Consider the following 15,033-nt stretch of genomic DNA (forward strand, 5'->3'; position numbering starts at 1 on the left):
GCACACTGCTGGCTCATGTTTAAGTGATTTAAGTGTTTAAGTGATCGTCCACTAGGATTCCAAGGTCCCTCTCACAGTTACTGTTTTTGAGCCAGGTTTCACTTAGTCTGTACTTGTGCCTTTGATTTTTCCTGTCTAGGTGTAAAACCTTGCTTTTCTCCACATTAAATTTAATGTTGTTGGAGAGGACCCATTGTTCAAGTCTGTCAATGATGCTTCACTTTAATGTTAGATAGCCTAGTATTGGTATTTGAACATAGAACATTTTAACATTTATATTTTTTGTGTTTTATTAATCTAGATGAAATGTTTTATATGTTTTATGGGATGAATGTTTTATATGTTTTATAGGAGATGTCAAAAAATGTCAAGATGGCTATTTGAACAGGGAAGTCAAACGCCTACCTGCTCGGCAGGTAGACAGTGCCAATTATGCTGCCACAGCCAATATCTTGACTTGTTTAAAAAAAAAAAACCCTGCAGATATTACTGTCTGTAGCCTGAGAGCTCACACTTTTCAATGTCCGTCTAAAAAGTTAATCAAACCCTGGATTAACTTTTAGCAAATTTAAAAGGAGACTAGTTAAAAAAAGCCAAATCTAACAGGAAACATTATTTTTTAAATGGCGTATGTAATTTAAAGAAAACTACTTAAAATCTTGGTTAAGAGTTGGTTAACTACCATGGATGGACTGTCTTTTGTCACACAGACAAAACAATCAACAAAAAACAAAATTTCTGCTAACTTGTGGTGATTCCAATTTATTGCATCCATACCCAGACTTTAGATGCCACTGAGTAGATTTAGGCTACTTTCAAAGTATTTTGTTTTGGTTTTCTGTAATCCACATCTTTTTTCACTGTTTCATCCATCTAAATAGTTCTTCTTTTCATCTTTTAAAACATAAGCAAGTATTAAGTGAGGCATATTACAGCAAAATCTTCTCAGTTCTCCTGATGGGTGTGAGCAGGGACTGACCAAACAGGAAAGGAATTTGAGATAGTGATGCTTAAGGAAAATGTTGACACCATGTATGTTTCAATTTCCATCCTTGATAGCCTAAAGAACAGTAGGCAACAATCATTAACCTAATGCTTTAATAAAACTCTATATACAGCAGTCCATAATATTGGAATGTGTGTGTGTGTGTGTGTAGTCTTTGACTTAAACCATAATGGAGCCTGCCCATCAAATGTCATGACAGTTGTAAAACAGGTTGGTCACATCACATGACTGACACAATGTATGACCTTTTTGTGGCGACGGTTAAGTAAATGCCATGGTCATAAAGTGAACCAATGTATCTCTATGGGCCCAGTTTTGCTGAAAAGTGTAGAAATGCAGATTTTCAGCAAAACTCTCATAAAATGCAGTCACATGACTTCAGGAGTCTGTAAACAGCTATAAACAGCTACCATTTTAGCCATGTTGCTAAGCACCTAAAGTTCAGGCATTTGACTATGTGGGGATGACCATAGAACTTCAGATCCAGGTCATTAGTAGCCCCAAGGTGAGTCCCTCATAACTTCAAACAGTTGAAGACTACAGTACCTATACAGTGCTGGTTACTAAACTTCAACAAGGATACTGTGGAGCTGAAAAAGGTGCCAACAGAAGCAACTTTAAAAAGCTGAAAGGGTGTGGAGGATTATTGTTCTATGGAAAGTGACGGCATTATGAGTTGTTTTGGTCAGGGTCTCATAGGGTGGAGGCTGCTTCGTTGACTCATGCCAAGGACTTTCTTCAACTTCCCCTTGATGTAGTTTCTTTTATTTAAGAGAACCCTTCTAAGCATAATTCCAGCTCAGGTGAATATCAGCAGAGGAAATATGGATTTTAATCAAAGTTGCAACCAAGCTGTTTTCTTTCAGCAGAGCTACACTCTGCTCTCAAATGAAGATTTTGTTTTAGATCTTGTCTCTCTCCTTTTGGGCAAAGCCAGTGGCAAAGAATGAACTCTTTAGAAGAAAGTTGCTGGATTTGAAACAAAAGCACTCACTTCCCCAGCAGATGCCTCTTGAGATTGAAGTTTCATTTCTCTAAATATGCAATCCCACCTACGTCAACTCCATAGTAATCTCACTAAATTGAGTGAGATTTAGTTCTAGGTAAGTGGGTGTTTGGGTCTAATTTTTATTGGCATCCCAAAAATGCATTCTTCATTTTCTCTGGCAGCTCTTTGCTTTTATAGACAGGCTTGTTGTGGAGTTGTTGTTTTTAAAAATCCCCATTTTACACTCCCCCTCTGCTTCTAAAACAAGATCAGCTCCTCAAGGAAAAAAAAAAACTATGCCAAATTATTGATCCAATGTACTGTAATCAAGGCCAAAAAAATTCAAATGCGTATGTGTGGTTTCAAGCAAACAGCTCCCTCCTGGTGCCTAATCAGACTGCACTCTTTTCCCTGATCTAAAATCTGTGTAGGAGTAGCAGCCTGGCAACATATGAGTTAACAAGGCAGCACGTGTTAACTTTAGCTGAGTAATGCACCTAGTTAAAGTTTTCAATGCAGCTGCAATTCAGAGTGAGAAGAAAGAGAAAAGCAAGCTCTGGAGCTGATATTTCATGAGCTGGACTCATTTTAAAGAGGGTCATGAATGCAAGGTCAGTAGCGCAGCACTAAAATTAGGAGCCTGTTCTAATTTATCTCTTTCTTTCCCCCCACAGCTTCTTCCTTCAGCACTCAGCGAGAAAGCTCAGCCCCTGACGCTTCTAACTCTTCCTCGGCAGTCTGAGTCACAAAGAGAGCAAGGTTGGATTGTTCAAGTTTAGGAAAAGAAAGGAAGTGTCTCAGGAATTGCAACATTTGAAACATTTGATAGGACTCGATAGACTAGATTCAGTCTTCATTAACAGACAGTGTTTTGATGTGGGATGGCATGGGGCTCGTTTTTTGCAGGCCAGGACTTGAAATTAGGATTAAATATCGGTACTGCTTTGGCTTGGTATACCGTTGGGAAAGGTGCTGAACAGGTTGGGTAACTTTTCTGCTGTGGGCGGAATAATATCCCCCCCCCTTTTCGGGGGTTGGTATTGGATTGTCAACTATTAAAGACAAAGCAAGCTGCATTGCCAGTCTCTTGAAATCAAGCACAGGTTGTTTTATTTCCAGGTATGCCAAAAACGGTGTCTTTTATTAAGGTGATTTTCCTAGGAGAAAATTGGGGAAATGCAGAAATGTGATGAAGTGAGTAGTTGCAAAAGAAGGGAGGGGAGAATATGTTCAGCCCTGTCTTGGCAGAATTCCTTCTGTTTGTACTGTGTATGGTGTGATTGTTTGGTCACATTCACAACGTAATTCTTTTTTTTATGTGGCGTTATTTGAAGATGGATGGATTGCCCTATAATACATCCAAGAAGTGTATTGTCTTACTGTGATCAACTCAATTGGGATGGAATGAACAAGGTCTCTCTTATTCAATGGCTACCTGCAACAACAAATTGGGTCTTTGAGTCTTGGGTCTTTCTTGATCCCAGTTGGCCATTGGGTATAATTATGTTTATCTAATACTTACTCAGACATGAATAATGTCACACCTACATGAGGAGCAGGGGAGAGAATATACCATGCAAACTGCTTAATGAAGGATTTCTTGAAATGTTGGAGGCATGCATTTCATAATACTGTAATATTTAGGCTCTATAATTTCTCTTTTCTGTTGTTTTCTTTATAGAATACAGTAGTTCTTAGAGTTTAAAATTACCAGTATGCTGCATGGGGCATTCCTGAACAAACCAACTCCTTCCAACCAAATAGTAAGCACGTGGACTTTGTCTAGATCTACCTGAGGCTGGAGTTTTTCACTGAGTAGAAGATCAACATCATGGACAGTTTATCTTTATGCGACATGCTAGAGTGTCCAGTGTGCCTGGAAAAGCTGGATGCCTCCGCCAAGGTGCTTCCGTGCCAGCACACCTTCTGTAAGCCTTGTCTCCAGAGTATTTTGAAATCCCACAAGGAGCTGAGATGCCCTGAATGTCGAACCCTTGTACTCAGCAATATTGAAGAACTGCCTTCCAACCTGTTTTTGATACGTTTATTGGATGGAATCCGGTTTGGAACAAGCATGATGAAGTATGGCTCACTCCAACGATCATCAGCCTTCTCCTCTCCTGCCTCCATCAGGAAAATGGGGGGAGGGCCAAAAAGCCTAGAGCTGGATCAATATCGGATGACTTCCAGTCCCAGGATTCCTTTGGAAGAGGTAAGCAAGGTCATTTCTTTCATCGCTACCTGTATTAAGAAGGTATTTTTTTGCCACTTCTCATTTTTAAGGAGTTAGATTAATCCAGCCAATTATAAAGCAGTCTGACTTCTCTCTGAGGCCCCTACCAGTCTTAACTGGGTTTGTACAACAACTCTTACTTTCATGTTAAATGTATTCCATCTGGAACTATTTCTAGCCAAGAGTTTGAGTCTTGAATTCTCAGAGGTTTGCCATCTCCAGCTGAGCCCGAAATTGAACTGAGACTTTTCAGGGTAATGTTATAGTACGACTCTTTCCAGCTTTAGTTTCAATCAAGAAATGGAGAATTTATATATATATGAAAAAGCAGAACTATTTTCACACCTGTCAAGGACTGAGAAAGGTTAGACATTCACAGAAACTTTTTTTAAAAAATATTTTGTCTTGTGCTGTTACAAAAGTAGCTTTTTTAAAAAATAAAGAAAAACAGTGTTTTTGATCTTTTGAAAGTGTGACAGGACCAGAATATGGGTAAAAAAATAGGTCAGTTGTGTCCTAGATTCATTACGTTTCTGGTTATTCCAGTCCTCCTTAAATTGAAGGATATGTATATTTGAACACATGCACACAGAACTAGCTGAAAAGTTCACACAGACTCACACAAAATGATTGACTTGACACACACACACACACACACACACACACACACACATGTGAGGGTACCAGCTGTATGGATCTGGGTGGCAGGCAGAAGTAGCTTTCAGTTCATGTAATTAAGAACTTTTTTTTCCTTAACTATAACTGTGTACACTTTTAGAACAATTTTTCAAGAGTATGAATTTGCAGGCAGGTCCCTGCAATTCTCTCTTTGTTAGATGAGTGCTTTTCTATTTAGTATTGAAACCTGGAAGATGTTGATCACCCTCTGACAATGGCCATTTAAAACTAGAAAAATGTAATTAAAAGAACTGCGTGTTTAGGAATTCTCAAAACAAATTTATTAGGAAAGAAGGCAAACTACTCCAATTGTATTTATTCATCCTCTGTGTGGACTGCCTGGAATTCCCACAACAACTGGAGGTTGGTATGTAGGAGAAGGCAAGATTAGGATGTTAAGCCAGGTAAATTACAAGAGCAAATGATAGTGGGTGAAATCAACAGGATGCCTTCATCCAGACTTGCCCAGCTTGAAGTTATCTGTAACCTAGATACTTTCCTAATTATGCATCAGTGCAGCTTTCTTCTCCTTATCTCATCCATGTTGCAAATAATCTGTTGTGCAATTCTTATTCTCAAAAAGTAGCTTTGATAACTGGATACTCCCGTACAACTGTGCTTGAATAAACACAAATGATTTAAGTGACTTTTTAACGCAAATCACACAAAGCTAATTCACATTGAACTAAGATATAGGATCTGGCTTAAAGATCAGATCCCTCCCAAAGCCCTGAAGTGGGTCAGATGATGTAATGGTTCTATGAAAGCTTTGCTTCATAGCAAAAACCATATCCACCCCAAGATGTCACATAGTTTTTAGAGTAGCAGGTTGAAGAACATAGGAATGCTTTGAAGTGATTCCTCCCTGATGCATGTACTTGAAAATGTTCCCAGCTTGAAGTGACTTCAGAGGCCACCTTGCTGAAAGCTGGCTTTTCCTGCCCACCGCTACAGCTAAGTAACAGGCAAAATCCAGGGGAAGCACTGTTTCAAGGCGTCACCGTTGCCTTGAAGGAAACTGCTACTCCCCAGCGAAAAGATGGGAGGTAGAGTTTCAGTGAAGTGACAAATGCTTCCCACAGCCCAGGTGGATTGGATGCCAGAGATTCCACAGTTCTGTAGTCCAACCTGCTTTTCTTTAATATTGTTAGTAGCCTAATAATGATAGTATCTTACGGACCGAAAATGTAGTTTTCTTTTTCAACTCAGTTTTGAGTTCAATCATTTTTTTCAATTTGAGAGGATTTGGGATTTCTGAGATTATATTATCCTGGCAGACAGGAATCTAGCCCAGACAGGAAAAGAATATATCAGGTTAAAACAGAGATGGACAACATTTTGTAACCACAACAATAATAAATTCCCATGGACTAGAGGGGTGATAGCATCATGACATCACTGGGTTGAATGGAGTCAATGTTTTGGGAAGATCCTACCCATCTAACAATCTGGAAGCATGCAAATGCTAGTGGGTAAATAAGTACCATTTCAGTGGGAAGGTAACAGTGTTCCATGTACCTCAATGTATAGTCAGGCCGGTGACATGACCACAGAAGCATTGTTGTGACCCAAGTTCCTGGACCCGGACTCCTGGACTCGGATGATTCAGAAAGTGAGGGAGAAGACCTGGCCAGCCCTGCTTCTCGTGAGCCCTTTCCCTCCCTGGCACCCACTCAAAGGGAGGAGGAGGGGCCGGCAAAGCCTGATTCCTTGGAGCCTCCTTCTGATTTGGCAACGCCCCAAGAACAGTTTTGGAGTGATGCAAGGTTACGAAAACGTGATCGGCGTGCGCAGCAGCGGAAGAGTTGGGACAAAGCCAAGTCATAATTGTCATGCAGTGACATCTGCAGAGACTATAAATAGGAGGCGGGACTTCCTGGTTTTTTGTCTTGGACAAAGTAATGAATTTGCGCGGGCAATCTGTATCAACGGAGGGAAGAATATATTCGTGAGTAATTCTGGCCTTATCTGTAATTTCCTTGTTATCTCCAGAAACTTGGCAGGCCCGTGGGTAGACGTAGCCAGGACATTTATATATATGTAAATAAATCAGAAAAGAGGCCTCTGACTGACTCTTTGCTGGGAGTATTGGGGGAAGGGAAACAGAACATTTTGTCCAAGACCTGACTAAAACATCTTCCCTCTGGCACCACCGGACTCTCCTGTTCCCGAAACGCAGACCTTCCTGACGGAATTGCATGCGGTCCAACAGTTGGTACGTCAGCAGCTGAATCGGGCAAAGGAGGACTACAAACGGTCCGCCGACCGCTCCCAACGGGCAACGCCCCCGCTGGCAGTTGGAGACCAGGTGTGGCTCTCCACCAAACACCTCCCATCCGACCGCCCGGTAAAGAAGTTGGACCACCGATTCATCGGCCCATTCCCTGTCGAGGCAGTCATCAACCCGGTAGCCTACCGACTGACCCTGCCACGATCCATGCGGATCCACCCCGTTTTTCACCGGTCCCTTCTGGTTCCTGAGGCCACACCGAGTCCCCTTCGGTGCCCAACAGCACCCGTCACTGTCGCCGAGGACGGATCGGAGGAATACGAAGTCCACAGGGTACGAGACTCCCACTGGCTGAAGGGTCGTTTCCAATATTTGATCGCGTGGAAGGGATACGGGACTGATTTCTCCTGGGTAGATGCCTCCGACGTTCATGCCCCTGACCTGGTGCAGGCCTTCCATGAGCAGAACCCAGCCCGACCGCATCCCGATCGTCAGCCCCGGGGGAAGGGCCCTGCGGTGAGGGATAGTGTTGTGACCCAAGTTCCTGGACCCGGACTCCTGGACTCGGATGATTCAGAAAGTGAGGGAGAAGACCTGGCCAGCCCTGCTTCTCGTGAGCCCTTTCCCTCCCTGGCACCCACTCAAAGGGAGGAGGAGGGGCCGGCAAAGCCTGATTCCTTGGAGCCTCCTTCTGATTTGGCAACGCCCCAAGAACAGTTTTGGAGTGATGCAAGGTTACGAAAACGTGATCGGCGTGCGCAGCAGCGGAAGAGTTGGGACAAAGCCAAGTCATAATTGTCATGCAGTGACATCTGCAGAGACTATAAATAGGAGGCGGGACTTCCTGGTTTTTTGTCTTGGACAAAGTAATGAATTTGCGCGGGCAATCTGTATCAACGGAGGGAAGAATATATTCGTGAGTAATTCTGGCCTTATCTGTAATTTCCTTGTTATCTCCAGAAACTTGGCAGGCCCGTGGGTAGACGTAGCCAGGACATTTATATATATGTAAATAAATCAGAAAAGAGGCCTCTGACTGACTCTTTGCTGGGAGTATTGGGGGAAGGGAAACAGAACAAGCATCTTCTGATAACTTTGGCTCCCACAGTTAGGAAATGGAAATGAACCCCTCGAGTCGGATACAACTGGACAGGGCAAACCTTTACCTTTTCTTTTTTGTTATAAATGAAGTAGATATCTTAAAGCTTTGCACACTTTTGTCTTCGTCTCTGGGAGAGAAAAATTAGAGATTGCAGGACCAAGGTAGCACCTTAAATTTCTGCAAGGCTTAACAGATCACTTCACCAGTGGTGGAATCCTCCGCGGTTTGCCACTGGTTCGCTGCCCGCACATGCGCAGTGCGCACCAAATGCACATGCACAGTGAATGCCAGATGCGTGCTTCACACAGAAAAAGGAGGCTTAAGAAGGTAAGTAGAACAGCGAGATGGGTGGATCAGCTGTGCCGCGTGATTTAGATTCGCTAGAAAGGAGGATTTCCTGCTTTCTAGCAAATATAAATCACGCGGCACAGCTGATAATCAGAAATGAACCGGTAGCACTTTTTTTAATACTGGTTTGCCCAAACCAGTGCGAACTGGTAGCATTTCACCCCTGCACTTCACCCTTAAATTATCAAAATCAATTCACCCTATCCTTCCATTGACTGAAAATATCAATCTTGCCCACTGGGGCTGCTCTTGGTGTTTGTTCAGACTGTAGGTGGCTGTTGTGACCCAGGTTCCTGGACCCAGACTCCTGGACTCGGATGATTCAGAAAATGAGGGAGAAGACCTGGCAAGCCCTGTTTCTCTTGAGCCCTCTCCCTCCCTGGCACCCACTCAAAGGGAGGAGGAGGCCGCAAAGCCTGATTCCTTGAGCCTCCTTCTGATTTGGCAACGCCCCAAGAACAGTTTTGGAGGGACGCAAGATTACGAAGGCTTGATCGACGTGCGCAGCAGCGGAAGAGTTGGGACAAAGCCAAGTCATAATTGTCATGCAGTGACATCTGCAGAGACTATAAATAGGAGGCGGGACTTCCTGGTTTTTTGTCTCGGACAAAGCAATGAATTTGGCGCGAGCTAACTATTTCATGGAGGGAAGAATATATTCGTGAGTAATTCTGGCCTTATCTATAATTTCCTCGTTATCTCCAGAAACTTGGCAGGCCCGTGGGTAGACGTGGCCAGGACATGTATCTATGTAAATAAAAGGGGAAAAAAAAGGAAGGCCTCTGACGGACTCTTTGCTGGGAGTATTGGGGGAAGGGAAACAGAACATTTTGTCCGAGACCTGACTAAAACATCTTCCACCAAAGATGGATCAGCAGCAGGTACAGCAGCAGTTAGAGCAGCTACACGCGGCTAATCAACAGCTCCAGCAGCAAGTGGCTCACTTGGCAGGCCAACTTGCTGCCAGGAATGTGCCTGCAGCCCCCCCCCATCCTCCCACCTCCTCCTCACCGCAAGTGCCCGATAACCGTGCCGGATAAGTTTTCTGGGCAGCCTGAGATGTTCCCGACCTTCTTGGGACAGTGCCAGCTCTACATGGCTATGAGGCCAGAGGATTTCCCAGACGACCGGGCTAAGGTGGCCTTCGTGATTAACCTTCTTTCCGGCTCGGCTGCTCGATGGGCCACGCCCCTCTTGCTCCAGGACAGCCCCTGCTGGCGGACCAACAGCGTTTTGGCAGCACCTCGCACCATGTATGAGGACCCGTTCAATGCTGACGGCAACCAGGCGCCTTAAGGAACTCCGTCAAGGGAAACGCCTGCAGGAGTACATCGCCGAATTTCGTCTTTTGTGCCAGGACTCTGACTGGAATGATGCAGCGCTGGTGGGCGCGTTCAGGAGGGACTCTCAGAGGAATTGCAAGACGAGCTGGCCCGCGTGGAGGCGCCATGGACCTCGACAACTTGGTGCCCCTTTGTCTCCGCCTCGATGCCCGCCTGCAACGGCGACCGTCCCGTCGCACCCCCCGGGACCCTCCGTCGACATCTGCACCCCCACTTCCTGCACCACCAGCACCCAGGGTCGCCCCACGGTTTGTAACCACTGCGGAAGAGCCCATGGAGTTGGGGGCGGGCCGACCTCCCCTAACAGCCCAGGAGCGGAACCGAGGCGCCAAGGGGATTGTGCCTGTACTGTGGGGAGCCCGCCACTTCGCCGCTTCTTGCCCCAGAAAGCGGTGGGGCACGACGCCGTCCCCGAATCACAGCGTGACCAATCGAAGCGGAGCAGGCCCGACTGGGAAACCCTAGGTCGGGCACGCATTAAGCCCCCACTGGACGCTATGGAAGTAGACTCTGGGCCCCTCGGCATCTGATTCTGGACACACGGATATGGTTGGGGAACCAGTCGGACGGGCTCCAGGCGCATGCGCTGGTGGACTCAGGGCCACAACAAACTTTATGGACCAGGCCTTTGTGACCCAGTTTGCGGTCCCGTGGTTCCGTGGACCCTCCGATGCGGGTAGAGACAATTGATGGACGAGAACTGGTGTCCGCCCCATTAAATTCGCCACCCAGCCTTTGCGCCTGGCTATTGGGGACCATGAGGAGGCGATCCAGTTTTATGTCACGGCGGACCTTCATTTTCCTTGGTCCTTGGGTTGGCCTGGCTTCGGACCCACGATCCTCAGGTGGCCTGGTCGCGAACGCCATCTCTTTCCCGAGTCTGCAGTGCGTCGATCACATCCGCCACACCTGTGCCGGCCAGAACGCCCCACCGCTGCCATCACCTTGCCTCCTGAGCTGACGGACTTCGCCGACGTGTTCAGCGAGAAGGAGGCGGACCGACTACCCCGCATCGGCCCCACGATTGCCCGTGGACCTTCTGCCCAACGCACCACTGCCTGTGGGACGCCTGTATTCCATGTCGGAGCCCGAGTTGGCCGCCTCAGGGACTTCCTGGACAAAAACCTGGCCCGAGGGTTCATCCGCCTTCAAAGTCCCTCTCGGCCCCGGTCCTCTTTGTGAAGAAGAAGACAGGGACTTGCGCCTATGCTGTGATTACCGCCGGCTAAACGCCATTACGGTGCGGAATCGCTACCCCCGCCGCCATCCCGGAGCTACTGGAAAGGTTGCGGAGGCCACGATCTTCACCAAGCTCGATCTCCGGGGCCTACAACCTGGTGCGGATACGAGAAGGAGACGAATGGAAGACGGCATTCGCACCGACACGGACACTACGAATACACTGTCATGCCATTTGGGTTGACCAATGCTCCGCCGTTTTCAGCACTTCATGAACGACGTGTTCCGAGACATGTTGGATCGGTTCGTGGTTATCTACCTCGACGACATCCTGATTTACTCCCGGTCCAGGAAAGCCACCTTCGACACGCCAGTCTGGTTCTGCAACGCTATGGAGCAACAACTCAATGCGGCTGGAGAAATGCGTCTTCTTCCGGACTTCCATAGAATTCCTCGGCATATCATCTCGCCCGAGGGCATAGCCATGGACCCATGTAAAGTAGAAGCTTTGTGTAGCTGGGAAGCCCTCGTCGGGTGAAGGATGTTCAGCGCCTACTGGGCTTCGCCAACTACTACCGGACCTTCATCCCGGCTTCGCCACACTGACAGCTCCACTTACCCAGCTCCTCAGGAAGAAGGTTGCATTCGGTGGGGTCCCCGCAGCAAGAAGCATTCACAGCCCTCAAGAAAGCCTTCGTCACGGAACCCGTCCTGAGGCATCCCGACCCGCTCCGGCCTTTTGTGGTGGAAACGGACGCGTCAATGTGGCTCTGGGAGCGGTGCTGCTACAGGCTCCGGCGAATGGTGGCACACTTTTTCCCTGCGCTTACTACTCCCGGAAACTCAACCCTTCCGAGCGCAACTACACTATCTGGGAAAAGAGTTGCTGGCTATCAAGGCTGCATTCGAGGCTTGGCGACACCATCTGGAGGGGCCCGACATCAAGTGGAGGTCCGAACGGACCATCGGAATCTCGAGCACCTCACCACAGCTCGGAAGTTGAACCAGCGGCAGATCCGGTGGTCGTTGTTTTTTGCCCGGTTCAACTTCCGCGTGACCTACATTCCCAGCGGTCACAACCGGAGGGCGGATGCCCTGTCCCGCAAGCCAGAGTACCTCTGCGCCAAGGACCCCCTTCCTCCACGGACAGTGCTGCCGGCAGAAGCCTTGGCCGCAGCACGGAGCCAGTGGACTTGCGGGCCCGGGTGCAGGAGGCACAGCGCCAGGACGCCTGGTCGCAGCAAAGGGGAGCGGAGGTGGGCCCCACGTCTCCTTGGACCTTGGAGGAGGACTTACTCAAGTTTCGGGGGCGATTATATGTGCCCACAGGACCACTCCGACCCCTCGCCATGACCCAGTGCCACGACAACCCTGCAGCAGGACATTTTGGGTTCTTCAAGACCCTCCACCTGGTGACACGGACCTTTTGGTGGCCCAGTGCGGCATGATATACATGCCTACGTGACATCCTGCGTGCCGTGCCGGCAAGCCAAGACCGCCACGGGGCCCCTCCCGGCTCCTCCAGCCCTTGCCGACACCCGACAGACCCTGGGGGCGATCTCTATGGATTTCCTGACAGACCTGCCGCCGTCCTCTGGGTTCACCACGGTGCTGGTGGTGGTGGACATGCTCACCAAGATGGCACACTTCATCCCATGCCGCGGACTGCCCACAGCCGCAAAACGCCCGCCTCTTTCTGCAGCACATCTTCCGCCTCCATGGTCTACCGGACAGGGTGGTTTCGGACCGCTGAGTTCAGTTCACAGCCCGCTTCTGGAAGAGCCTGATGGCGCGTTGGAGGTGCAGGTATGTCTGTCGTCATCGCACCATCCGGAGACCGACGGGGTACAGAGAAGGTCATCGGTATACTGGAACAGTATCTCCGTTGCTTCATCAACCAGCAACAGGACAACTGGGCCGACTACCTGTCTCTGGCGGAGTTTGCTTTTAACAACTCTCAGCACACCTCTACTCAGATGACCCGTTCTTTGCCAATGTGGGTACCATCCGCGGCTCTTCCTCTGGCACCACCGGACTCTCCTGTTCCCGAACGCAGACCTTCCTGACGGAATTGCATGCGGTCCAACAGTTGGTACGTCAGCAGCTGAATCGGGCAAAGGAGGACTACAAACGGTCCGCTGACCGCTCCCGACGGGCAACGCCCCCGCTGGCAGTTGGAGACCGGGTGTGGCTCTCCACCAAACACCTCCCGTCCGACCGCCCGGTAAAGAAGTTGGACCACCGATTCATCGGCCCGTTCCCTGTCGAGGCAGTCATCAACCCGGTAGCCTACCGACTGACCCTGCCACGATCCATGCGGATCCACCCCGTTTTTCACCGGTCCCTTCTGGTTCCTGAGGCCACACCGAGTCCCCTTCGGTGCCCAACAGCACCCGTCACTGTCGCCGAGGACGGATCGGAGGAATACGAAGTCCACAGCGTACGAGACTCGCTGGCTAAAGGGTCGCTTCCAATATTTGATCGCGTGGAAGGGATACGGGACTGATTTCTCCTGGGTAGATGCCTCCGACGTTCATGCCCCTGACCTGGTGCAGGCCTTCCATGAGCAGAACCCAGCCCGACCGCATCCCGATCGTCAGCCCCGGGGGAAGGGCCCTGCGGTGAGGGATAGTGTTGTGACCCAGGTTCCTGGACCCAGACTCCTGGACTCGGATGATTCAGAAAGTGAGGGAGAAGACCTGGCCAGCCCTGCTTCTCTTGAGCCCTTTCCCTCCCTGGCACCCACTCAAAGGGAGGAGGAGGGGCCGGCAAAGCCTGATTCCATGGAGCCTCCTTCTGATTTGGCAACACCCAAGAACAGTTTTGGAGGGACGCAAGATTACGAAGGCTTGATCGGCGTGCGCAGCAGCGGAAGAGTTGGGACAAAGCCAAGTCATAATTGTCATGCAGTGACATCTGCAGAGACTATAAATAGGAGGCGGACTTCCTGGTTTTTGTCTTGGACAAAGTAATGAATTTGGCGCGAGCTAACTATTTCATGGAGGGAAGAATATATTCGTGAGTAATTCTGGCCTTATCTGTAATTTCCTTGTTATCTCCAGAAACTTGGCAGGCCCGTGGGTAGACGGAGCCAGGACATTTATATATATGTAAATAAATCAGAAAAGAGGCCTCTGGCTGACTCTTTGCTGGGAGTATTGGGGGAAGGGAAACAGAACATTTTGTCCAAGACCTTACTAAAACATCTTCCCTCTGGCACCACCGGACTCTCCTGTTCCCGAAACGCAGACCTTCCTGACGGAATTGCATGCGGTCCAACAGTTGGTACGTCAGCAGCTGAATCGGGCAAAGGAGGACTACAAACGGTCCGCCGACCGCTCCCGACGGGCAACGCGCCCCGCTGGCAGTTGGAGACCGGGTGTGGCTCTCCACCAAACACCTCCCGTCCGACCGCCCGGTAAAGTTGGACCACCGATTCATCGGCCCGTTCCCTGTCGAGGCAGTCATCAACCCGGTAGCCTACCGACTGACCCTGCCACGATCCATGCGGATCCACCCGTTTTCACGGTCCCTTCTGGTTCCTGAGGCCACACGAGTCCCCTTCGGTGCCCAACAGCACCCGTCACTGTCGCCGAGGACGGATCGGAGGAATCTGAAGTCCACAGCGACGAGACTCGCTGGCTAAAGGGTCGCTTCCAATATTTGATCGCGTGGAAGGGATACGGGACTGATTTCTCCTGGGTAGATGCCTCCGACGTTCATGCCCCTGACCTGGTGCAGGCCTTCCATGAGCAGAACCCAGCCCGACCGCATCCCGATCGTCAGCCCCGGGGGAAGGGCCCTGCGGTGAGGGATAGTGTTGTGACCCAGGTTCCTGGACCCAGACTCCTGGACTCGGATGATTCAGAAAGTGAGGGAGAAGACCTGGCCAGCCCTGCTTCTCTTGAGCCCTTTCCCTCCCTGGC

The 15,033-nt window shown here is 49.0% G+C and overlaps 1 protein-coding gene across 2 annotated transcripts in view; it reads left to right on the forward strand.

Annotated features, from left to right (window-relative positions):
* The first annotated feature begins 2,467 nt into the window (after positions 1-2,467).
* SH3RF2 (SH3 domain containing ring finger 2) overlaps positions 2,468-15,033 on the forward strand; it is a 108,175-nt gene continuing 95,609 nt past the window's right edge. The window contains exons 1-2 of one of the 2 annotated variants that reach the window (XM_058167668.1): positions 2,468-2,605; positions 3,676-4,206. In XM_058167668.1, coding sequence (XP_058023651.1) covers positions 3,826-4,206 — 381 coding nt within the window. In that variant the 5' untranslated portion in view covers positions 2,468-2,605; positions 3,676-3,825. Of the gene's footprint in view, positions 2,606-2,986; positions 3,114-3,675; positions 4,207-15,033 lie in introns of those variants that run through there. The other variant, XM_058167667.1, reaches the window with a different exon arrangement.

Source organism: Ahaetulla prasina, chromosome 2, assembly GCF_028640845.1.
Source record: "Ahaetulla prasina isolate Xishuangbanna chromosome 2, ASM2864084v1, whole genome shotgun sequence".
Taxonomy (NCBI): domain Eukaryota; kingdom Metazoa; phylum Chordata; class Lepidosauria; order Squamata; family Colubridae; genus Ahaetulla; species Ahaetulla prasina.